Source organism: Perissodus microlepis, chromosome 1 (assembly GCF_051167445.1).
Source record: "Perissodus microlepis isolate ML-2025 ecotype Zambia chromosome 1, ASM5116744v1, whole genome shotgun sequence".
NCBI classification, from domain to species: Eukaryota; Metazoa; Chordata; class Actinopteri; order Cichliformes; family Cichlidae; genus Perissodus; species Perissodus microlepis.
The window spans coordinates 5,960,717-5,985,785 of NC_140461.1; the positions used below are offsets into that span (position 1 = coordinate 5,960,717).

Here is a 25,069-nt window from a genome sequence, read left to right on the forward strand (position 1 = left end):
TATCACTACGGACACCATGGCCGTATCATCAGAGCCTCGCCTCTCGCATCTTGTCTGTGATCGGTGTCACTCCCCATTGTTTCCTGACATCTCCGTTCCTTGCTCGGTCAGGTCGTGTGAGACCCAGAGGCCACCTCAGCATCTTCATCTCCATGGTGTGAAGAGCTTGTTCGTGTTTGGTCGTCACTGGCCAGCACTCTGACCCGTAGAGTGCCACTGGACGCACAATTGACTTATAGACTTTCGCCTTAAGATAGACTGGCATTCTCTTGTCACATAAGACTCCACTTACCTGATGCCACTTCCTCCACGCTGTGTTGACACGGAGTCTGGTGTCTGGTAGAGTTTCGCAGTCCGAGGTGACAAGGGACCCGAGGTACTTGAATTAGGCAACTTTAGTCAGCGGCTCGCCATCGATAGTGATGGTACTGTTGGTCTGGGGGCCGCATTCAAGGTACTCAGTCTTCTTGATGTTCAGGCGCATGCCATTTTCGAAGAGCCAGTCTTTCCATGCTTGTGTTTGGGTTTGCAGGGCTAGGCAGTTTTCTGTTTCTGATAGGCACACATCATCTGCATACAGGAGGCTCCATGGATGTGGTGATTGCAGATCAGCTGTCGCGGTGTCCATACAGAGAGTGAACAGCAGGGGCGAGAGGGCCGAGCCCTGGTGGACGCCAACGGTAATCGGGAAGGCTGGTGATGTTCCCGCTGAACATCGGACCTCGCTTGTGACATTACGGTAGAGCAGCTGAGTCCATTTCACATAGGCTTCCGGGGCACCATGTGTTCGTAATGATCGCCAAATCAGCTTGTGGGGGACCCTATCGAATGCCTTTTCCAGATCCAGGAAGACCATGTGCACCGTCTTGTTCTTTTCCCGGTGCGTTTCCATCAGCAAACAGGCCGCATGTATGGCATCAATAGATCCACAGCCCTTAACAAAGCCGCATTGATTCGGGGTGATTGTGACCAGTTGACGGATCCGATTTTCCAGGACACGTTCGAAGATCTTCATTGCATGGCAGAGTAGACGAATTGGTCGATAGTTGGTGCATTCTGTGACGTCTCTCTTGCCCTTCCAGATGGGCACTGTGATGCTCAATGTCCAAGCTCGGGGGGCTTTGTCTTCAACCGTGATATGGTTGAAGAGTGCCGCAAGGTATGTTGTACCGCAGTCGCCTATCATCTTCCAGATTTCAGCTGGGATGTCGTCCGGTCCTGTAGCTTTTCCGTTTTTCATTTTCTTCAACGCGTTTTGGACTTCGGCAGTGGTGATTGGTGTGACAGGCCCTGCGACTGGGTCCACGGGTGGGATAGGCGGATGTGTAAATTCTTCATTGCTGATTCCAGCGAAGTAATCTGACCAGTGCTGAAGGATGTCTTGGGGGTCTCGCAGAACCTGCCCGTCGGCTCCTTTGATTTGGACAACATGGTTCGTATCAAAGTCCTGCTTTGCGCGGTGGCGGGCTTTGGCAAGTCGGTAGATGTTATTGGCCCCCTCTGGGGTTTGGAGCTGGTCATAAAGATCTTGGTAGTGTCGTCTTTTTGCGGAGGCCACTGCCCTCTTTGCTGCTGATTTCAGCGAGCGGTATCGGGTGAGATCTTCATGCGCTCGCGATCGCCACCAAGTCTTATAGGCCAGGTTCTTCGCTTTTATTGCTTTTTGTACCTCCTCATTCCACCACCAGACCTGTTTCTCAATGTATTTTCTGCCCGGTTTTGTTGAACCAACGATGTCCTCCGCAATGTTGTGGATGCGCTCCCCCACTTCAGTCCACATCTTCTCAGCAGGTTGGTCAGTGTTTACTGCAAGTGAGAGGAGCATAGTTGTCAGTTTCTCCTTGTTCTCCTTCGCCTTCCACTATTTGAATTGTTTTTGTCCTGTCCGGCATCTGGGCAGCTTTGGCTTGACAATCTTCGTATCCATGACAAGTAGACGGTGCTGGGGGGCCACGGATTCATATGGAATTACTTTGGTGTCCGTGACCTGTTTGAGGTCTCGCCGCCGAACCATCCAATAGTCGATCTGAGTTGCATGTCCGTCGCTGGTGTAGGTGGCTAGGTGCGAAGGGCGCTTCTTAAAGAATGTGTTTGTAACGGCCAGATCGTGCGCCGCCGCAAAATCGAGAATACGTATTCCGTCGTCGTTCCTCACGCCGAGGCCTTGTCCCCCATGGCACTGTGGGTAGCCGCCCCTGTTCGATCCCACGTGGCCATTCAGATCGCCTCCGATTAGAATGTGTTCATCCGGGGCAATGGTCCGTATGATCCTGTCCAACTTGTCCCAAAATTCATTTTTCGTTTCATTGCTGTATCCAGTCTGTGGTGCATAGCAGGTCACAACATTAACGTCAGCTGTTCCTAGTTCGATTCTGATAGACATTAATCGATCAGATGTTCGCTCAATCTTATACGGGGATTGGAGCAGGTGTTTGCTGAGTGCGATGGCCACTCCATTCTTAGTGGCTCTCTCTCCACAGTAGAAGAGCTTATATCCCTCTCCAATCTTCGCCGCTTTGCTTCCGGTCCATTTGCATTCTTGAACACAGGCTACGTCGATGTTCCTCTTCTTGAGTACCTGGGCCAGCTCTCGGCTGCGTCCAGTCAGAGTTCCAATGTTGATTGTTCCGAATCGTAGATGAGCTGGCTTCTTTTGGTAGAAGTTTCTGGCTGGCATGTCTATAAGATGCGACAAACTTTATACTTTAACCGACGTGTCGCACCGCCTGTCGTCAAAGACCATCACCGTTAGCCAAGTTCCAGAGGATCTTGTTTCCAGCCGACACCGCGAGGAGGTGGTGATTGGATTTTGCCGCCCGAAGCATATATTATACCTGATATTTCTTTGTTGAACAAAAAACAAAAACAGTAGAGTGAGTTTGACTTGTCTGTTGGGTCACATTTCAGTGGAAGTACACGTAGATATTTCAACACAAAGACTTCATTAAAGTGTGTGAGGTACACAAAATGAATTAAGTTATATACACAAGGACAGAGCTAGTACATTATCCATCATACATGCATAAAACCTCATATACCAAAGCCACTGGCCATCTTTTATCCATTAGAAAAGCTGTACTATATGACTACAAAGTCATTATCAGGTTCCTGTTTACTTCAAGACAAACCCCCAAATTATCAACTGTCACATAAATCAAAAGGCATTTAATATTTAAATAATCATCGGTTCTATTTATTCCCATGGTGTTGAGGGTGTATATCATAAAGATTTCTCTCCAGGCCAGCTTCTTTAAAGCATCACCTCTTAATAGTCAGCATGACCTTCTCAGTCAGAGAGAATTTTAATGAAGAGGTTGAAGAGGCTGATTTGCTTTCATGCCATATTTCCAATTGTATACAATAATTATGCATTAAATTACATTTTTTTCTATTTACTGTGCATTTGTTTCTTTTTTACAGCAAAGATTTAAAAATCAAGCCAAGAATGTGTGATTCAGGTTATAAATGAACTGATTTACCACCAAAATTTAGTATTATCAGGTAAAGTTATTAACCCAAAGTTAAAGCAATGAGTATGGGTGTAGTGTATTGTTTTAGAGAGTCAATAGCCTGATACAGTTATTGCTTGTCTTTTTCTACTTTTTCATTACCCAATTATCCTGTCATTTTCCACTTTTGATAGTCAGGCAAAGCTGTCAGAGATCCTCCAAAAAATACCTTCTATTCTTTTATGCAAGGAAGACAATTAAATGTTCACTAAGTCTGAAGAAACGGCACGCACTTTTTGTCCAAAAGTGCTGTAAAACTTATATTCAAATGTCTCACTACAAGCAGCTTTGGCTTCAGTATCTGTTCAGAAATAGTTTCATGTATTTTTGGCTCACTTTTTTTTTTAAGTTAATAGATTTTATTTCTTTCATTTTTTTATTGCAGCAGTGTTTGAGTAAAAATCAAGATGTGTTCTTTTGAAGTCAAAATGTTTGTACAGCATTAGTACCTGGTGACATTTGAGAAAAGTAAAAATAGTTCCACTCTGGGGTGGGCCTGTGCACAATTTAATCTGTCACTCTGCTCTGCTCATTAGCACGAAAAGGAGCGCTGCTCATCCCTTTCTGTTCCTGCACAGTTGGCGAACAGTTGTTGTTTTGTCTATTGGGAGGGGAGGGACTACACCTCCTCCTCTGCTTTCTGAATCACACACAAAAAACGACACACAGTGGTACTAGCACTTACTAACACTTAAATTATGCCTCAGAATCGATATTGTTTTCAAGGGATTACATACAAAACAAGTTAACCTCTCCTGAGGTGCACTGTATACCCATGATGCCTTTCACTTGTTAAAAAAAGAATCAGCAGTCATTGATTTAATGAAGACATTATACTGTTGACACAGCAGATCAACAATAAAGGCATTTGAGACCTCATTCCACTCAAACAAATTGTTTGTGGTGGTAACAAATGCTCAAATTACATCAAGTTCACAATAGTGGATCAAGTGATTTGAGTCATAAGACAAAATGAAATAAAATTATAGTTTGGATTTAGCAATTTAGTATGTTGGTATCCACCACAGTGGTATAGTGCAAGTACCCTTCACTTGTTAGCCCATTCAGTTAGACAGTTAAATGTCTTAATACACATCTTTGAATTGAGCCAGCAAACCACTCACTGCTCTCTCCAACACTTGAATGACACAGTAGTCATGACCAGAAGGAGGAGTGGCATACTTTTATGGAATAATAGGATGTGAGAGGCAGAAGAAGGTTAGTTCCATTGCACCGACCTGTTACAACTGACACTAAAACCCTCTATTTGGTTCAGTTGGTATCAATACTGTTGTTTCTGGGAACTTGGCAACCTGGTAATGGCAAGGTGTGTTCTGTGACATGTCATGTCAAGGTTAGTTGAAGTAGAAGCAGTGACCTGGATATCAAGTTGTAGCGCTAAGATTTGACCCAGGTGTCTTGTGTCTTGGCTTCCATTTCACATTTGTGAGACATGTGTTTAAGCTGAAAGGTTGTCCCACTGAAGGTGCAAGTGGTTCCTAGGTACCCACAAGAAGTCTGCGTGGACTTGATATGGACAAGCTCTAATGTTTTCATTACATAGGGTTGAATTATTAATCGTTTCTGAAATAAAAAGTGAAATTTAGAATTTGCGAGAGGAGCAGTTGTAATGACTCACCAACACATATTACCAACAATTTATCTTTAAATTGCTGTAAAAAGGGAAGTAATTATTCACCAAGTCCCAATTTTGCAAATTGGCATCTGCAGATGTAATCTGCTGCTGATATTAATATTAATTTTTGAAGGTGACCACACTGCAAAAATGACATTTTTGGCAGACAGAAATATGTTGAGACTGTCAAGACAAGATTTAACAAATATTTTTATTCAGAAAGAAAACATTTTGTTTCATTATGATGTTCAAAAATATAGACTGTAAAGTGGTGAATCATTTTCTAAATAAATAATTTTTCCAGCTAACTGCAGCTCACACTATATCATTCACAAGCCGTCTCATTACTATGGCTAACACCTGCTTGATTAGTTACCAGTAGCCAGAAATTTAACATTTATATTTCAAGTGCATGATAGTGTTGTTTAAAGCCTATCATCTATAACCCTATAATGCATACTTCATGCATACACACTTTCAGTAGACAGAAACTCCCAGTGATCCTCTCTGAGCTAGCACTTGGCGACCTTTTAACAGGGAGAAATCTCCATCAGAAGTAGGCTCAAGATGGGACAGCCATCTGCTGCCAGTTAGGGAGTAATGGGAAGGAGAGAGAAGAGCACAAAAAGACAATAAACTGCAACCAATATAAAAATAAACTCTCTGGTTGTTGGGGCTGGTAACTGGATATGAGAAAAATGCTGTTTCTGAGCTAGAAATACCTGCAAAAAAGTACAAAGAGAGAAACAGAGAGAAAAACGAAGAGGACAAAGAAGAAACTATAAAAGACAGAAGACAGACGGTTATGGCAATAGGATTCCAGGGCTGTCACTCATGAGCTAAATAATGACAGTAGGTTACAGTAGGTAAGTGATGCATTGACATGCACAGTTAAGATGCTGCTCAGTTAGCAGTCCCAAGGAAAGCTTCTGATTGGGGATCTTCATATCATCACCTCAACAAACTTGCTCTGATTTCCTCAGAAAACCTTGATCTTGAGCTGTTTTGGTTATTGATGTAGAAAAAGAAAGTGTCACAATCTCCTGAAGTTGATGGACATTTTAAAACATCTTTAGATTCTGTACAAGCAAAAATGCTGACACATCGACACGCACACTCAACCTTTACACAGTAGTTTGCCACTGATTACAAGAAAGTGGCTTTTATTAGTGATTTCTCTTATTAATGCTGGGTTGTGTAGGAAATGACAGGATTCCTTTATCCAATATAAAAAATTTTTTAAAAGTGCAACAAGATAGCCGCCAGTCTGTAAACAGACTGCCAAAAATGCGTGGCTGTGCCATAATAATGCAAGGTATTTAATTTATAGACAGTAACAATACCTGAAATCATTGTTGCAATACTGTTTACAAAAATCCCAATGAAATTAAGTATATTCATCAAATCTTTATCCCTAGATGCACAGAACCCATATTCCAAATTCAGTGGGCTATAATATATTGGTTGGTTGTAGACTCCATTGCTCCAACACAAGATGAAATTTTGTTCCCACATAAAGTGCACATATTTCAGTTTGTATTCTAGTCAGAGAGGAACTGCTGCTTTTCGAACTTGTTGTTTACATGCTCTTCTGCAACATTTTAAGAAGCTGGTTCGCAGGGGTTCTGGGTAATTAGAATGAGAAGGGAGGCAAGGAAATGGCATGAACCTCTGCATGGATTCCCTCCTGTCAATGAAACCCCTTACAGCTAATAGGAAAGAAGCAGCTGGTGACTTTGTGTGCATCAGAGGAGGCACATTGTAATCTAGATTCTCTCCAGGCATAGTCGGCTCAACATCAATAAACATGGTTGTACAAATTGGGAATCTGAAAGACCACTACATTAGGAAGAAATATCGCAAAATACTAAAACTATTATATATTAGGTGGTTTATATATGCCAAAAAAGTGAAAGAGAGTCATTTGTTTTTAGTGTTCTAAGAGCTTTTGTGTGTATGCTTGTACGTGTGTGACCTTGACACGTCCCCTTTCCTCGTGCCGTAACAGGAATTCCTTTCGTGCCGCCTCTTTAAACTCTGCCGTCCTTATCGTTATCCATGTCTTGTCTCACTGCAGCACTTCAAACAACACACAAAAAGATACACCCACGCCAAAATTCATGTTTTTTTTCCTCCCCACTGTCAGCTTTCCCGTGTCTCCTCTTCATTCAGCTTCAGTTATTACATTTCTGGTTGTAAATATTTCATACATGTTCACTGTGTTGCATTTTCACTCCATCTAGCAGAGTACAGATGAGAGAGCAACAAGCAACCAAAATAAAAATGTATCTGTCAAGTGTTAACACCTTGTCAACATTTCATTCCTCTCCCTTGTGAGTGTGAGCTCAAATTCAGCTTAATAGCCTTGCACCTCCTGTGAATCCCCATGAGGATAGAACTGTTTATTTACCATTCTATTCAGGCATCTCTGATAGCACAGCTAATAGTATTACACTGTAGTAAGTGAGGCCTAAAGCGTGCACTTCATATTCAGCCTTGACACTTTGTCAGTCAGTTGTGTGTCTTTGTAGACAGCCTGATACAGTCCTCTGTTCTGTAAGATGAAATCCCATTTTCTCAAGATGACATCCCTCAACCCTCCCATGCGCATTATTGAACAACACCCTCTGTAGGATTTACTTTGTGTCCAGCCTGGTATACACTTGCATGTGTGCGCAGTTTCTGAGTGAAAGCTCAGATACCATGAAGTACTTTGACTTTCCAGGCTAAATCCATCACAATTTCCATCACACACACCTTAGACAGCAACCTTGCCTTTCTGCCTGCCAGAATCCTGGACTCTTGCAGGCATGTTCACACTGAGATGACCTGAACCTGTACTGGTTTGACATCTTATGCTTCCAAGCTCCTGACATAGAATAGTCCCCTCAGTAGTGTTTTCCATCAAGACCTGTACCTCTGCTGCTTTCGAACCATTTATTATTTACAAGCATGCTATAACTTTGTGAGTAGAGCCACAGAGCAGTGAAAAACTTAGCAGTAAGGACGCCATTCTGTAATAAATAAAATAAAATTGAAAGCAGAGGGTAAAAATCATATCGGTTCTATATGTCTTGTTGTTTTGACAGTATTTCAAGGAAGGTTTCTTTTGTATAGTCAGTTGAATTTGGTATACTCTAAAGTTGCTTTTCAGATTTAGACCCTGAGTATTTTAGTTAATATGAAGGTGAATTGTTGGTAATAGCTTTTATTTAACCCAGCCATATGGAGTGCCAGAAATTGTTAAACACACAGCAAAAACCAAGCTAAAGTACAATACAAAAAAATTTAAAAAATATATTATATAAGGATATTATATACATATATATATTATTAATAAATAAATTCAAATATAAGATGGTAATGAGACCTAATATGGCTTGAAGATGACAACACTAACAAAAAGACAGGGTCTGAGTTGGAGGTGACAGTTTCTAGATGTGAAGATTTTCAATGGAAGTCACCAGGATGGCCAAGAATAGAAATGAATGTTAATTTTTGAATGTGGCTACACTGCAAAAATGACATTTTTGGCTGACAGATTGTTGTATGTTGAGACTGTAGTTACCAAGAGTCAAGAACTATTTGTATTTTTTATTCAGAAAGAATATGAATGAGAATATAAATTGTAAAGTGATTAATCATTTTCTAGATAAATATTTTTTTTTACCTAACTGCAGTACACACTAAATCATTCACAGGTCTGCTGTCTTGATTAGATACCAACAGGCAAGATATTCAAAATTATATTTAAAGTGCATGATAGTCATGTTTAAAGTATATCATCTTTAATTCTCTAATGCATACTTCATGCATGCACACTTCCAGCAGAGAGAAATCTCCAGTGATCCCCTCTCTCTCCAGAAATTATTATATCAGAGGGACATTTCAAGTTGAGCTGCTTGGAGACAAAGTTGGAGTTTTAAAGTTGGTGTTTTAATTTCAGTAAAAACAGGTTAGCACATGCAAGATGAAATTAAAGGTTTTCAGTATAACACACAGATGATGGTTAGTTCTGATGTTTGTGTTTTGTACTTCAGAGAGAAATATATTAATATAGACATAATAACCACCTGAAGATCCACATTTGGCAAGCAATGAATAGAAAAATTACTATATGACACCTGTCTCACAATCTCTTCTACAATTATATGTGTAGTTATACATCTCAAGGTTGTGTCGGTACTTTTGTGAGCCAGGTGGATCCTGGAAGGTGCTTTATGTGCTGTGATCAGGCGTTGCATTATTACCTTTAGTGGTAGAATGCATGTTTTCAAGTTAAAATGAAGTTTGTTAATTGAGAATTACAGAGGAAAAACAGAAATGTTGCAACTCTTTTTCAGCTGCTCTGTAACTGATATTTTCCTCCAGGTCTTTCTGGAGATTTTATTGAGGGTGAAAGCAAACAACAATGGATCTGACATTGATTATATTTGCAGTCACAGCATGGTACAGATTTCTCAGACACCAACAATGAAGCCAACCACAGAATGTGTAGCAGCAGTTTCGATTCAATTTCAGCCAGTTTGTTATAATTGAACCCATTCATTAGCTTCAACAGTCTGTGGATAAAAGTATTGTGCCACCTACACATTACACCTACAGGAGCTGTTTGGACCATGGAAACCAATGGCATGAAGCTCCCAGCACACAGTGTTTGTGATGACATTAATACCAAAGGAGGTTTGGAATGCAGTTTGCAGTTAATGATTCAATGGAGCGTTGGCAACTTTTACCTACTATGTACCCCAGCACTTCCCACATCCCTAACTTTATTTGGTCTGCCACTTCATGGCTGAGTTGCTGTGGTTCCTAAACACTCACACTTGCAATATTGCCACTTACAGCTGAATATCTGGGAATATTTAGGAGGGAACATGCTGCGAAGATGGCATCCTATTAGAATACGACACTCTTCAGTGAGCTCTTTAGAATGACCAATTCTTTCACAGAGGCTTGTTAAGGCAGACTGCGTAGCTGGAGGCTTGATTTTATAGACCTGTAACAACATGACTGAAAATACCTGTGCATGTGTTCAGATTTAATCATTTAGGAGAAATTTTAGCATTTTTACCCCCAACAGTGTAAAAGGATTTTTTTTTTTAAATTTGCACTTATTACGAAACATAGTAAGGACATGCATGACTGATAAATCGTATGCAGAGCAAAGTGGATCCACATTAAGCTGTGAAAAAACAGTATACGCAAAGTGGTTGCTTGGTGGACAGATGGATGGATGATTACTGCTGAGGAGGGAGGAAATGGGAGAAATGATAAACTCCAAAATTAGAAAGAAGGATAAAATCGTGGGTGATGGGAAGGAGGCGGGTATCTCAACATGAGCATCTCAAAGTGTGTGTTCATGCCAGTGTGTGTCTATGTGTATGGAAAAGACATGAAGAGAGAGACTGACAGGCAGAACTGTATGAGTTGATTAGTTTCCTGCTCACTTATTAGGATGCAGATTAGCTGCATTGAGAAACATCTGGGAGCTTTTCTAAGGCTAACATGTTCCTCATTCTCTCCTCACTCTTCACATCCTCTTTCATCATTTCTGTGTGAAATTCAGACCTCTTTTCTCCACTTTCCATATTTTCTCCTTTCTCTTTTTAATGTTTATCCACCCATTTTTTCCCATTCATTTCCTCCTTCTAACCCCTCTCCAGCCTCTGTTTTCATAGTCTCACCTTCTGCCCTCACTCTGTCAGCACTCTTGTTTCTCTTCTGCAAATGTCTCTTTTACGGTCCTCCAGTTTCCTCTCCACTCTTCTCATCCTGTCAGTCAGAACTGTCTTTTATTCCTTCTTTTCATTCCATTTAAATGGCAATGAGGAGATTTACATGAAGTCTTTAAATGTAACTGTGTTATCCAGAGTAGTATTTGACTAGAGGCAGTATTTCCAGAGTGGTGTGACTACTTTTTCTCTCTCTCTGTCGCCACACAGAGAGTGTGGAAGTCCTGGTCCAATTTTTCTTTAAATCACCCCCTACCAGCTTCAGCTGAAGTCTCAGTGACTCTGACCATAAATTAAGCTTTTAAGCAAGTGAAACAATACTGCATATTAAAGTTAATTTATTTATATTTATCAGCTGTCTACAATGTTTAATGGAAGCTATTGTAGAACAAATGAAATTACATAAAACACCCAGTGGGTGTTGTATTTTGGTGTAACGGTGTGCCAATAATTTTAGCTGTCTTTTGTTCATTTCAAAAAGAATAACATTGGACCTCTACAACCAAATGACCAGCAGCAGTGGGGAAATCAGCTTCAGAAAAAGAAGCATAAATCAATTTCATGTGAACAATGTCTGTTGAGAATGAAGGTAGATGAAAGACAGACCAATTATCACATTATGGGAAGTGGTTTAGATAATGGAAAAAAATAATAATAACAAACAGTACCTCATTTTAAATTGGATTTGGGGCAAGTTTGATTCATGAAGTCATGAAGACTAATCTAGTTCCCTGAAAATAAATTTTTCTCAGTGGCTATTGACAGTCTTGGGTTGTGCATTGTCTTTATAAGGTTTATAATTGTCTGTATGAACAAAGAAACTGTCAGTCAGCTTTAAAGACATTTAAAAATTGTTAGTTATCACACTAAGGGTATATGTGCTGTTTTTATCTAGATGTTGGAGATGGGTTTTTTTTATGTCACACCTTTTGCTCTGTTTATTTTATATATTTAGTATAAGATGAATATGTAACAGAAAACAGTTCGCAGGTCCCTTGGTTTTATCATTTTACTGATGCTAAAATAGCTGCCACGACCAATTTTTGCTGTAAAATTACTGTAATGTGTTTGGATAAGGAGAACATGATTTCTTTAGACGTTTAGCCTTTGTGACCACGTTTGACTTTATTTTAATTGATAGGGAATATTAACATTGTGGTCACGTAATTTTTAACGGAACCTGAAACAAACTACAGGCCACTACCAGCTGTTCAGCGACAGTGAGCATACATACTTATAATGATGTTGCCCAAAGTGGAGACTGAATAACGAAGCCTCCCCGTGAGATTTGAATCTTCACGGCTGTGCTGTGCCTAGTCTTACTTACAGTAGGACCAGAACAGACAATAACCTTTAAAGTGTCTGATGGGAGCACTGGCTAGGACATGTGTATCACAGTGGGCATAAACAGTACACAAAGTCAGTGAATGTTCTGTAACAATATGTATGTCATCCCTGTAACGTGGATCACAAAGCCAAGCCATGAGCAGGAGGTCATTTCACTGCCAGTCACAATGTGTGTTCCTTGTTGTCTGGGCATGCGTTGTGTCCACGCGTATCTGTAAGCAGCCCCTTGCAGTCAGCAAAACCAGCCTGAGGACAATGGGAAGTGATGTGCGTCTCAGAGCAAATGCAGCTCAGCTGTCTGTTTGCTGTGTTTGTGTGTCAGTGTGTTTGCGAACGGTGTGTGTGTGTCTGCATGGGTCTCGTTGACTCACACTGGTAGCTACTAGCGCTGATGTGGCATGTTTCCTTATCAAGGTCTGCTCATCACATTTTACTCTTTATGTGTGTCGCTGCGTGCATTTCACTTTCATACATGACTTCAGCTAAGAACACTGTTGTGAAGTTTGCATGTGGTTACCATGACTCCAAGACTGCCAGCAAGGATGCAGTTAAAGGTGAGAGTCTAGCTTGAGGAGGCATGCTCTCTGCCACACACCAGACATTTCTCAAATTGTTCAGCCATTTGTGTTAGAGCTTAGCCAAAGATAATTCATCTCCCTTTCCAGCTCGTAGGTGGCTACTACAATAGAGTGAGACATGCATGAACATATCATAGCAATATCGTGTTGAAAATCTAATTTCAGCTTTATAAGACTTGCGTGCCGAATTGTGTGTTTGTAAGTGTAGTTACAGAAATTCATTTCCCATGAAATTACCCCTCTGCACTGTGAAGCCTGTATTACTGTGATTTTTCTGGTGTGAAAAATACACTCGGAGAGCTTTTTCTCTTGCAAACTATAATGTCACAACACGTCTCAGTGCAGTGTTTGTAGCAAACATAAAAAGGGCTTCAAATAGTGATTAGTTTTCTTGTGTATCAGCATATGAAATGTTTTCTGCCACATATTTGGGAATCAAAGCTGAGCACAAACATTGATTTTCTTCCTTTTTGTTACATTTAAAATGTAGTATTATATAATTTTTGTATTTTCTATGTAACCAGTGATTTTTTTGTCACCTTTTTAAGTAGTGAGTTTAGTTTGTTTTTACAACCCAGATATCAAAAGAAGAAACTTAATTCAGGTTAAAGTTACCCAAACATTATGTGGAAAGCCAGATGAAATTGTTGGTCAAACAGGTGTTACAGGTATTAATTTATTAATATTAAATGTCAACACCTCATATATGAATAAATATGTTTCAAAACTAGGCTAAGGTTTAATAAGCGGGTGTTTTTGTACATAGTCTATGAAAGAGCTTGTCTGATTTTATGAATCTAATAAAGGATCATCTGTGATCATTTATTTGAGTACTGTAGATTATATATAAGAAATACACTTGGTTTATACTTAGTGGTGAGAAACGAACTGTCTTCTCATATCACAGAACAAAGACTGGCAGTATGGGTTAAAACACAGTGTCCCTTACGTACCTTCCAATAATATCAGGCTAGGATTTATTAGAACGGTGTACTTTTGTCCAAATCAGTCAGTGCACCTCATCGGTTAAATCTGAATAATGGCTAACTGGCAGCTATTGGCAAGCTGTCACTGAAACTGGACATGACATATTGATGAGTATAGCAAATCCAAGCATGGTACCCGTCTTTTACTTATCATTAATTTAGCCATAAGCCTACACAGTGAGCTGTGCTTCCACATATATTAGAATTCTTCTTCACTGGTTTCTGGGCAGAAACATTCACCGTGTTATTAAAAGCCAGAGCACCCACCACACTAAATATAATTACCTCACAACAAGATGCTCAAACATCTTGGTCATTAGTTTGTTTTTGTTTTTTGGGGGAAGCCAAGTGTTCTGCCCAGCAATTTGTGACTGGCCAGGGTATCATTTTTAACATTTTGCTAGATTAGAAAAAATAAATTTCTCAGGAAGAGGCCTTAGCATTCGGCAGTGTTTGAAAACCTGCTCACAAGTGACTAATGTGAACTGGGAAAATTGGGACAGAGCCCATGGGAATCTACTTGCATAGTATAAAATATACATTGTGTACTAATTTTAATCTCTACATTAATTCAAAACCCCAATCTTTACTGCAGATGATAGGTTTTCTGATTCTTCTGAAGGGTGGCAAAAGTGCCTTTGCTTTTCTGTTTCTTCTGATTGTGTGTACACATAGACATAAACAAGCAAATCCTTATTTGATTTTACTCTTTTTGACAGTTAGACAAATGGACTATTTTGGTTGCAGAGACTTTTTCCAACAGTGTATATGAAACTATACTGTACAAAGAAACGCACACACAAGCCCTATTCATAAAACGGTGCTTACCGTCTCTGCTTAGCTCACTATCACTATGATGAAAACACGCACACTGACCAACACAGAGTACAGAGGCCAGTTCATCCTCCACTTGATTAAGTTAGCCCTGCAGAGGAGATGCCATCAGTCTTAATGTTACACGAGAAAATAGGCAAGCTCAGTCTGAGCTGGATAGGCTGTACTGTGTGAGAGAGGGTGAGACACTGAGACTATATTGGCAGCATAGGATGCTTGAGAATTATTCTTAGGATCTTGTTTTGTCTATTGTGAAGCTGCTATGTAGTTGTTTCATATTAACTAAGGATTGAAGTATGTGGAACAAAAGAAGCCTCACATAACACACACACACACAAACACCGACTCATTTTATCTCCTGAAGCAATGGCGTGCCCACTGAGTTGTGAAGGACTTCTGCATTGATGCTGTTTGTCTATCTTTTTCTCTTTATACATGAGTGACTTTGTGCCACAAAATTCTTAATGTAGCAAATTTTTGCCCCCTTTCACTGATTGAAGTTTCTACTTTTTCTGTTGTCGAACATATTGTATTCGTCAAGAGCCCTCAGTGTATTTAAAAAGACCTATGAACAAAACTGACTTGTTATTAGTAGAGATGGCACGATACCACTTTTTCATGTCCGATACCGATATCATAAATTTGGATATCTGCCGATACCGATATGAATCCGATATAGTGTGTTTTTTAATCAATAAAAATGTTTTTTTTTTAATATCTTGCTGCTTTTTGTATAAGTTCATACTCAAGTTACAAAAAAACAAACACTAAAGCTATTCTGTTATACTTGTGTGCAAAAAATATACTGCACCCAAAATATTTCATAGTTCAGCAATACTGATCAATCTAATAAACTTAAACCTACTCCATCCTCCCTATTCTGGTATTTTAAAGAGTAAGCAACCTAACTAATAGTGTTCTAAAACTCCCAGCAAAAAAAAAAAAATAGGGAACCACCCACCCTCCACCTCATGATGCTTAATCGACGTAATCAACTTTAATTTGATGCAGTGTGGGGAAAAAATGCACAGAACTCAATTATTTTTCAAGAATAATTAAATAGATTCAGCATCTTTCTTCAACAGAATTGCAGACTGCACAGATGGAAAAAGTACTATAGCTTACCTAGGGTATATTAGACTTAATAGTTACTATATACAGTAATGGACTTCTATACATTTTTCATCTGATTAAAACTTTGGGTGTAAGATTCGGATAATTATTTATTAAAAGCTACACATTTTAAATGAGAATAAGAAAGAAAAGTATGTCTTTGTGCCCCCTTTTCCCTGTTAATGCCCTATCGGCCCCCCTGGCCAAACTTTGCTAGATCCGCCCCTGCACAGTTACCAGCCGTCAGCTACGTAGAAAAGGATCCCGGTCTAGAACGTAAATAAATTCTAACAACAGCTTATCAAGCTTAAACGTGCTGCTGTTGTTCAGCCGCTGGTTTCCTCTTTCTGGTGCGAAGTGGGCAATAAACAAACAAGAGAGACAGACTCAAGACAGAAAAGCCGATCAGCTGATCATTGATCAGTTTCATGATTGAAGTAGCAGCAAGAGAGGGAGGAAGCGGCAGTCGCTCCATATATCGGTTAAGCTTAACGCGGGAATGCTTTACAAACATTCAGAGATGGACTTACACACTTGCTTTACTTCTCTCGGGGATAACTTTGTCGGAGATGAAATGCCGGTTTGTTAGCAAAGCTCCAAATGCTCAACCAGACCACCGACAGGTCTCGCATGCCACAGCCGCTCTATCACGTGGCGCATACTGCTCCGACGTGCTAAGGTTATGAGGCGAGTTACAGCATGTCGCAAATTTTGTGAGGTGCTTTTTTGATATTTAATGGATCGGATTACATTTTTTATTTCTCTCCGATATCCGATCCAGTAATTTAGGTCAGTATCAGACCGATACCGATACATAATATCAGATCGGTCTAGTTATTAGTTTTTTATTTTACTTTTTTTGGCTTTAAATTTAACAGGAAAGAAAAGGGAAAGTAAAGCTTCACACAGACAAGGTCACTCTGACAGTTATTTCAGAGAGGTGCCAATTTTGACTGAGTCAAAGGAGCTTGCAAAGAAAAGCGTCTGGACTTCTTTAAGTTACTTGAAGACGTTTCACCTCTCATCCGAGAAGCTTCTTCAGTTCTATATAAACCTAGTGGGAGTATCCCCCCCTCTGTGGGGGGATACTCCCACTAGGTTTATATCTGGGACTATATCTGGGACTCTCCACCATTTGACCTTAGAACTGAAGAAGCTTCTCGGATGAGAGGTGAAACGTCTTCAAGTAACTTAAAGAAGTCCAGACGCTTTTCTTTGCAAGCTCCTTTGACTACGATGACCTGGATGACTGAGAACCTTCACAGACAATTTTGACTGAGTTTTATCTACACATGAAATGAACACATCAAATCGTTTTCTCTTATATGACAAAAAACAGAAATTGCCATGTATATTAGTTTTACTTCAGTATGCAGCTTGCTCTGAAAATGGAAAATGGATGCAAGAATCTACTGAAATGAGCAAATATGCATAGAAACAGATACAGCATGTAAGGAAAAAAAGAGTTTGTACAATTTGAATGAGTTTGAAAGTCAATATTTGGTATGATGATTTTTCAACACAGCCAAAATTCTTTTAGGCAAGCTTTCCTGTAATTTCTTAAAGTTGTCTTCAGGAATAGTTCTCCAGGCTTCTTGAAAGACATTTAAAGCTCTTCTTCGGATGTTGGCCTTTTGTTCTGTTCTCTGTCAAGATCATCCCACACTAACAACGCTGTGGTCCAGACCCTGGGGAGGCCACTCCATCACTAATAGTGTTCCATTGTTTGTTATTTTGGCAAGAGCTCCAGTACCACTGGGTCAAATGCAGCTCCAAAACATGACCGAGCCTCCACCGTGTTTTACAAATGGCTGTAGACACTCACTGTGCCTCTCTCAGTGTCGGGGTCTGTTCAAATTGATCATTTGCATCAAAAATGAGCATTTTGTGCGTGTGTCATTCAGTCTCGTTCTTCTGTAATTTGGAATATCTCAGCATTTACTCCTTGTTTCCATTTCTTAACACCCATCCATTAGCACCATTCCTGATGAGCTTTTGGTAAACAGTAGATGGATGACCTGAAGGGTTAGATAAATCTCTCAGGTCCTATGTTAGATCTTTTCAGGGGTTTTCCTATTGCTTAAGTACATGGCTTTTATATAATGTTTATTTTCTGTAGGCCCACATCCTTTTCTTTTGCCCTTCACTTCTCCAGTTTCCTCAGATACGTCAAAGGACACACTGCACAACATGCAGAGATATGCCCGGGTGCTCCGGTGAGTCCCAAATAGCTGATAGCTTTCTCACCCCATTGTTGCAACAATACAATTTTATGCTCATCAAACTGATTCAACTAAAGAAATGAGACCAAGTTATGTGTTTTTGTGACAAGCTGCTAGTAACAAAGTACCAAAGAGATACAGTTAAAAATGTTTTGGTTCTTTACTAAGTTGTCTGCTATGTGTAGACACAACACTAGTTCATGCTTTGAGTTAATAGCCTTTCTTGTGCTTGAATGATTCATAGGTCAGTGTTAAGTGGCTTAACAAACAAAGAAAAAATTCCTGGGAACATTGTCAGGTACAAGGACTAGACTGGAAATGAGTGAAAAAGCAACCAAAGACCAAATAAACACTTGAAAATACCTTCAGAAAGCCTGGAGAAATATTGCTCAAGGACATCTTAGAAGCAAATATTAATGAATCAGGAGTGAATCAAGACTTTTGCTCAGTACCTTAACTTCTGTCTATTTTATTTTTGCTGTAAGCATTCAATTTCAGACATGCAACAGATGCTATTTGTATTCCAGCTGCATTGTGTTGTTTACACCCGTCTACCCTTTAATGCACTGACATCTGTCTGTTTTGCTCTGCTGTTTTGATCATTCAGGATACGTTTCACATATAGTGTTACTCGGGATGCATTTTAAAGGTTACTGCTAGATACTGCTAGACACTAAAAATGAAACAAGTTCACAGTTTGTGCTGCAGCCCACAGAGATGCACAGACTCCACTGGAAATGGTGTTCTTACACTTCGGGTTTCCTAATCGACCTGTTAACCACACAGACATGCTGGGTGTTCTCTAATAATGTGTGAAAGCGTTTTCAGTGGTGCAAAATGGATCTCAGAAAAAATTCCATATACTGTATGTAGCAGAGGGGATCACGGAGTGTGTGCATTGTTGCATTGTAGCATTGTAGGGGTGGCTGTAGCTCAGGTGGCAGAGCAGGTCAGCCACTAATCAGAAGGTCGGTGGTTCGATCCCAGGCTGCCTCCTAGCTGCATGCCAAATATCCTTGGGCAAGATACAAACCCCGTGTTTGCCTACTGGTGGTGGTCAGAGGGCCCGGTGGCGCCAGTGTCCGGCAGCCTCGCCTCTGTCAGTGCGCCCCAGGGCAGCTGTGGCTACAATGTAGCTTGCCATTGCCAGTGTGTGAATGTGTGTGTGAATGGGTGAATGACTGAATGTAGTGTAAAGCGCTTTGGTGGTCCTTAGGGACTGCTATACAAATGCAGGCCATTTACCATTTTTACCATTTTCAGTCTCTCTACACTGTTTCTGTTATGTCCTATGTCCCTTTTCTTGATAATCCCAAGTGGAACTTAGTTCAAACAAGTGGCAATCTGAGCCCTCGGTGTTGTATCTTTACAGGGTCAGTGACAATGACAGAAGTACTCTGACTCAAAAGAGCCTGAATTTCAAACACACCATAAATAATCGGATCCCTAGGATCTATTGATCATTTGTGTCCTTCATAGATGACTTTGGTGAGAAGCCTATAAAGTGTTGATGTGGCGTTCACTCAGAGTTGATGCTGCAGTATAATTATACGCTGCACTGTTTTTGACCATGTTGTTGCATTAGGCCAGATTTCCACTCGTACTCCCAGAGACTTTGATCTTTTTAGAGCCAAATGACCTCGTGTTTTCTAGTGTCATTCAGCTTTATCTAACTTTATTCGACATTCTAGGGCCTTAGAAAAAGTAAGAAACAGCCTTGGGAGTTGGAAAAAACAAACTACAACCCTTGTCAGATTTCCTTCTCCCATTGAGTGATGAATGGCCTGTGATCACTGCTGGCCAGATTTCATACCCCAACATGAAAACATTTGTAGTTGGCAAACAAATATTGACAGTATCCTAGAAACTGTACCTATGTGATTACTAAATGTGCTTTGAAAGGCATGTTTAATGAGAACAAAGCAAGGGTCCTAGTGAGCAATGAAAGCATTTTTCCTGATAAAATTAAATTTCTCAGTCAGACCTGTGTACCAAAGATGTTAAGTAGAAGCTGATATGCAGTGTGGTCAGTTAAGGTCAAGGAACACATGCTTTTCTTTGATGGGAGCTCCATCTGAATTCTGCCGCAGGCATATACTTAATAGGCTTGTGAACTTCAAAGCACCAAATTTGCCTTTGCCCCGTGTACGCCATTTGTTTTTAAATCAAAGTTTTAAAAGGAAAAAAATCCTTGTTTATTCACATAGTGGTGTCAGACAGGTTACCACATAGAGTGACCAACGTATAAGAAAATGGTGCAATGCAGTCCTCAACCCTTTATCTCTGGTGCATTTGCATATGACATAGGCATAATTGGTCACACTTTGTTTGGCTAGCGTATCAACGAGTCATAACAAAATGACGTCATTGCTCCACGTAAAAAGGATGGTGTTGTAAATATTCACTCTGGAATTGGATTGGTTGAAAAAATTGGCTTAAAACCGATTACTATTACTATTTGTCACATACTAGATAAGTAGTAGTCATGTAAAAAATTTTAAGAAGATGGATAGATGGCAATTTACTACATGTGAAGTATACATGTATAATGTGCCATTGGTGTTCTATGTCATAGTAGAAGATGTAAATGCAGAACTATATCTTTTATGGTTGCAGATATCCTAACACAGAGACTGATGAACAACATCTTTGTCCGTATGGACTGCCCTTAATACCTACTGATTTTGGGCTTTCCCAACAACTACCACTTGCTAATGCTTAGTTCTATAAATATTCTAAACATGTCAGAGAATGAATAGAGGAGGCACGCTGATAAGTGAATGTTTAATTGAGGGAGGAGAGAAAAAAAAGAGTCCATGAATGGATGAATGGAGATCATGTAATGTGGAGCGGTCCAAAGTTCACAGATCACCTGCTGTTTCTACATTAGAGTACAGCTCCCTGGTTTCAAGGGCTTTTACATAGCCAAGAAACTTCACAAAATAATTGCAGCACTGATTTTTGTTCAGATATTATCGAGGCTATGCATACACTAAAACTGTTTGTAGTTATTTATGAACATTTGAAATTTAAGGCTTTATCCATCCACTGACTATATGATTGTACCAAGGGCACTGGGATGTTCCCTTTGAGTTTGGCTTTTGTTTAGTACATTGCTGGGTGCTGACCTTATTAACACAAAATCGGGCTTCAGCGTGACTTCATCAGGCAAATCAAGACAACCTACACCCAGGACCCTATTAGTATGCTAATAAAGTCACTTCTCTAATGACTGCTTAGCAATTCAGTGGATTTTGTGTTTGCTTTGCTAGTACACACAAATGAGGGAAATACTTTCTTAGCATGCACGTCCACAAACGCATGCAGTGCTAATAGTTTGCACATTTATTTTTCATGTTTTTCAATGCTAGCAATTATTTTATAACCTCCCCTCTCTCCCTGTATTGTCCAGGTCCACTTAGTGCAAAGAACTGATTAATAAGTTGTTAAAATGCAATGTAAATATGAGGAGTGCTTAAGCATGGTTAATAGTGTATTATTTGGATTTCACTTTCAGCTTCTGATTCATTTTGAACAAATTCTTTTATCTGCCTGATTGGTGTTTGATACATATATATATATATATTAGTAGGGGTGCAACGATACACAAAATTCACGGTTCGGTTCGGTTCGATACTTTGGTGTCACGGTTTGATATTTTTTCGATACAAAAAAATGTTCATGCCTTTTTAATTTGTCATTTATTAAAATTATAAATATATATTTTTACTCAAAAGTACAGTTTTTAAATTTAATGTTGCTGAAACAACAAAATAATAAAAAATAAATAAATCTATCTGATCGAGAAATCACTCCTCTTTGGAAAAGAAAGTTTATTACAGAGAAAAGGCTCTTTCCAAAATAAAAGCTATACTATACGCTTCTTCTGGGCTATATTCTCAGCAGCATATTAAACATATCAGGTCCCCATAAGGAGACTCATGTGCTAACGGCTGTTTAAATGACTCGGGTAAAGTTTGTAGCATGTGTGCTTGTTGTTTTTGTCTGCTTCCACTTGTCTTTGCACTGGGATGATGTCGGAGTAAATGTGCAGTCATATTCATTGTGTTCCCACTAGTGCTGTCAGCGTTAATCTCATTAAAATGACATTAACGGCATAACGCGGCAAATCTCCGTTAACGAGTTACCGCGGATTGCCCCGTGTGTGGGGCTGGACGGCGTCAACACGTTAACAAGCTAACTGCGCAAACGCACTATTTCCCACCCGTGTAATTGAGCATTGCGTGAGCATCCAACATACCGTTTTACTTTTGTCCATGACAAGCTTACCATCAGGATCATACTTCACATGAAAACCAAAAAATCCAAACACCAGATCTGAATGAGGGTGGGGGAGGTTCAATTTCAGGTAGCGTTGAGGCAGTTGCCATGTTGCAACGAGCTTAACTTGCGCTGTGCTCAGTGGATCTGCGCTCGACAGTGCAGCCTAGGCGGAGTAGTCGAACGCAGATCCACTGAGCTCTCAACACAGACAGCATCATCAGAATAAAGGTTGATAAAATAAATTAAAAATGTTGTATTGTTCGATACATATGCGTACCGAACCGAAAGCACTGTATCGAACGGTTCAATATCGATACGAGTATCGTTGCACCCCTAATAAATATATATATATATATGTATATATAGAGATATAGATATATAGATAGATATAGATAGATATATATTCATATAGTGACTGTTGGCGAACTGATACAGCAGCACTTCGGGTACTTGTTTTACAGTGCTGTATTATTGTGCTGCACCTGTAACACGTGCTGAGTAGCATGTCTAACTCTTGCCATCTCTTCTTCTTCAGTACTCAGTGGCCTCTGCTCCAATGACTGCCCTGAAGGTGTTAAGGTAAGATATTGTGCTTTGTTTTTTCACTTTTCTAATGATGACATAGAAAAGGTGTTATGTTCTTATATGTCTGACCACGGATATATCTGTCTATCCATTGCACTTATCTGTGTACATCATCATCATCCTCCAGAGGTTGCAGTCTTCCAGTATTCTATAGTAGGAAGAGTTTGAGACATACTGGCTTCCACAAAGTTAAATTCAGTATTTCACAACTTTTACGGTATTTCTTAAGCTACATTTGTAGCTCTTTTATTAGAAAGTAAAATGTACAGATGGTCATTGTACAACCTATGTAAAAAAAAAAAAAAAAAAAAAAAAAAAGAAGGTAACAATAAGGGATCTGTGTTTCTCATTTGTTGGACATTGTGTAATAGCAAATAAAGGCTTTTGAAATCCTGATGTGATAAAGCAGTTACAGAACCTTACCAGCTGCTCTGACTGATAAGAGCTTTGCATAAAACTGTTGATGGGCTTCTTGCTTTAGATACTGACGAGAAGATGTAGTACAGTCCTAGAAAGTCTGTTTGGTATTCCCATTACAAGGTATTCTACTAAGTGCTGATAATGTCCCCTGTACCCATCACTGGACTACACTGCTCATTACCAGATGAGGTTGCATTGAGGCAAGTCGAGTGGGGTTGAACTTTTTGTGTAGGTCCTTTTGGGAAAGCTCTGCATTATCTGATGGCTGCTAATATGAATTGCATTGCAGAATGATAGCTCTCGTAGCTTCCGTTACCGCTTCTGTTACTATAACAAAGACTCCAGTCTTCATTATAGCTTGTACCTTTCATTGATTATCACAAGAATTGCGCTGGCTTGCATCAAATGAGGTGGATGTTCAGTTTCATGTTCACTTCTCCCTGTTTCTCCTTTTGTCCCTCTCCTGCTTTGTCTGTTTTCTTTTTGTGTGTGTGTGGTGGTGGGGTGGGGGTTGCAGTGCAGGACCAAATACCTCTTTAGGATTACTTTGGTCACTAGCAGATTGGAAAACACTGGCTTGTCTGCAAACACTAACCATGTATTGGGCGAGTTGCAGTGAAATTTCAAAATGTGGAAAATGTGCGACACAAACCGGAAACAGAACACACTCTGTCAAAGTAAAAGTTGTGCCTTACTACTGCAATAGTCACATTTGAGTTGAAAGTTCCCATTTGGAATTGTGACACACTTCTCACAGTTATTTAGTGAGTAGTTTGTGATTGCTGCAGATGAGTTAGCATTTTCCATATTAACTAGTTGTATTGCTAATATTATATACTAGCAACCAAAGCAATCAGAAGGAGTTTTTTTTTTTAGTGCAGCGCAATATACCACTTTGCAACCAATTTTACACTAGTGACAGCCCGCAACCACTCACTGACCAGTCGCAGAAAACACACTTTTCCCTAGGGATGGGTACCAGGGGTGACAGTTAGCAATCAGTGCACAGTGACTACCAGTAACCATTCACAACTGACTGAGAAATAAACATTTTTCCCTCGTGCGTGGCGGTTGCCAGCCGTCCTCTAGGGCTGTGTGAGTGGGACCTAACCGTGGATGTGTCGAGGGCTCTTCAGTGGTGTCTGGTGTCTTGCGTAGATTGCTTTAAATGCCCTTTAAGCACATATGGCTACTCATCGCATGTAGGTGGACAAAGAAATAAACAGAAAAAAGACTGAAACAAAGCAGCCAGTAACATCCACTACTTGTATTGCCTCTTACCAGTGGAAAGCCCTTTGCAAAACACGTTAACTTTGGCATCAGCACAGGCTGCTGGTGTTAGAGTTGTTTTTGTTTTCTGTCTGTCTACTCTTCCGCCCGTTTGTTGTCTAACTGAAAGGTATGATGAATGCTGTAGACGAGTGGAGCTCGTGGCTGTTTCTACTCCTCTCGTCTCCCATCCATCAAACCCCTCTATCTTTCATTTCACTCTCCCACTCCTCTTCTTCTTAGTCACACCTCTCTTCTGCTGTCTTTCTTTCTTTCAGCCCACTAGTCTGCTCCTCATTGCACTCTTTCCTTTTTTTTTCTACCTCATTTCTATTCCTCTCTCACCCAACTGCTGAGTGTCACAGCATAAAGGCCCAAGTCTCCCTTGCAGCGTGTATGTGTGTATAACAGGCTCATGATTAGTTGATGTAAAGCGAAGGATGGCGCGACAGATCTCTTCATTAGTTGTCATCCCTTCATAATGAAGAGATAATATGAGAGATGAGTATCCACCCACACAGGCACGTAAACATGCAACCGTCACACTCATT

General features: G+C 40.0%; 1 protein-coding gene across 1 annotated transcript in view; it reads left to right on the forward strand.

Moving 5' to 3' along the window:
• The window catches only part of itfg1 (integrin alpha FG-GAP repeat containing 1), a 165,002-nt gene that overhangs the window by 95,695 nt on the left and 44,238 nt on the right, over positions 1–25,069 (forward strand). The window contains exon 13 of the mRNA XM_084927789.1: positions 22,780–22,823. Within this exon, the coding sequence (XP_084783915.1) occupies positions 22,780–22,823 (44 nt within the window). The remainder of the gene's footprint in view (positions 1–22,779; positions 22,824–25,069) is intronic.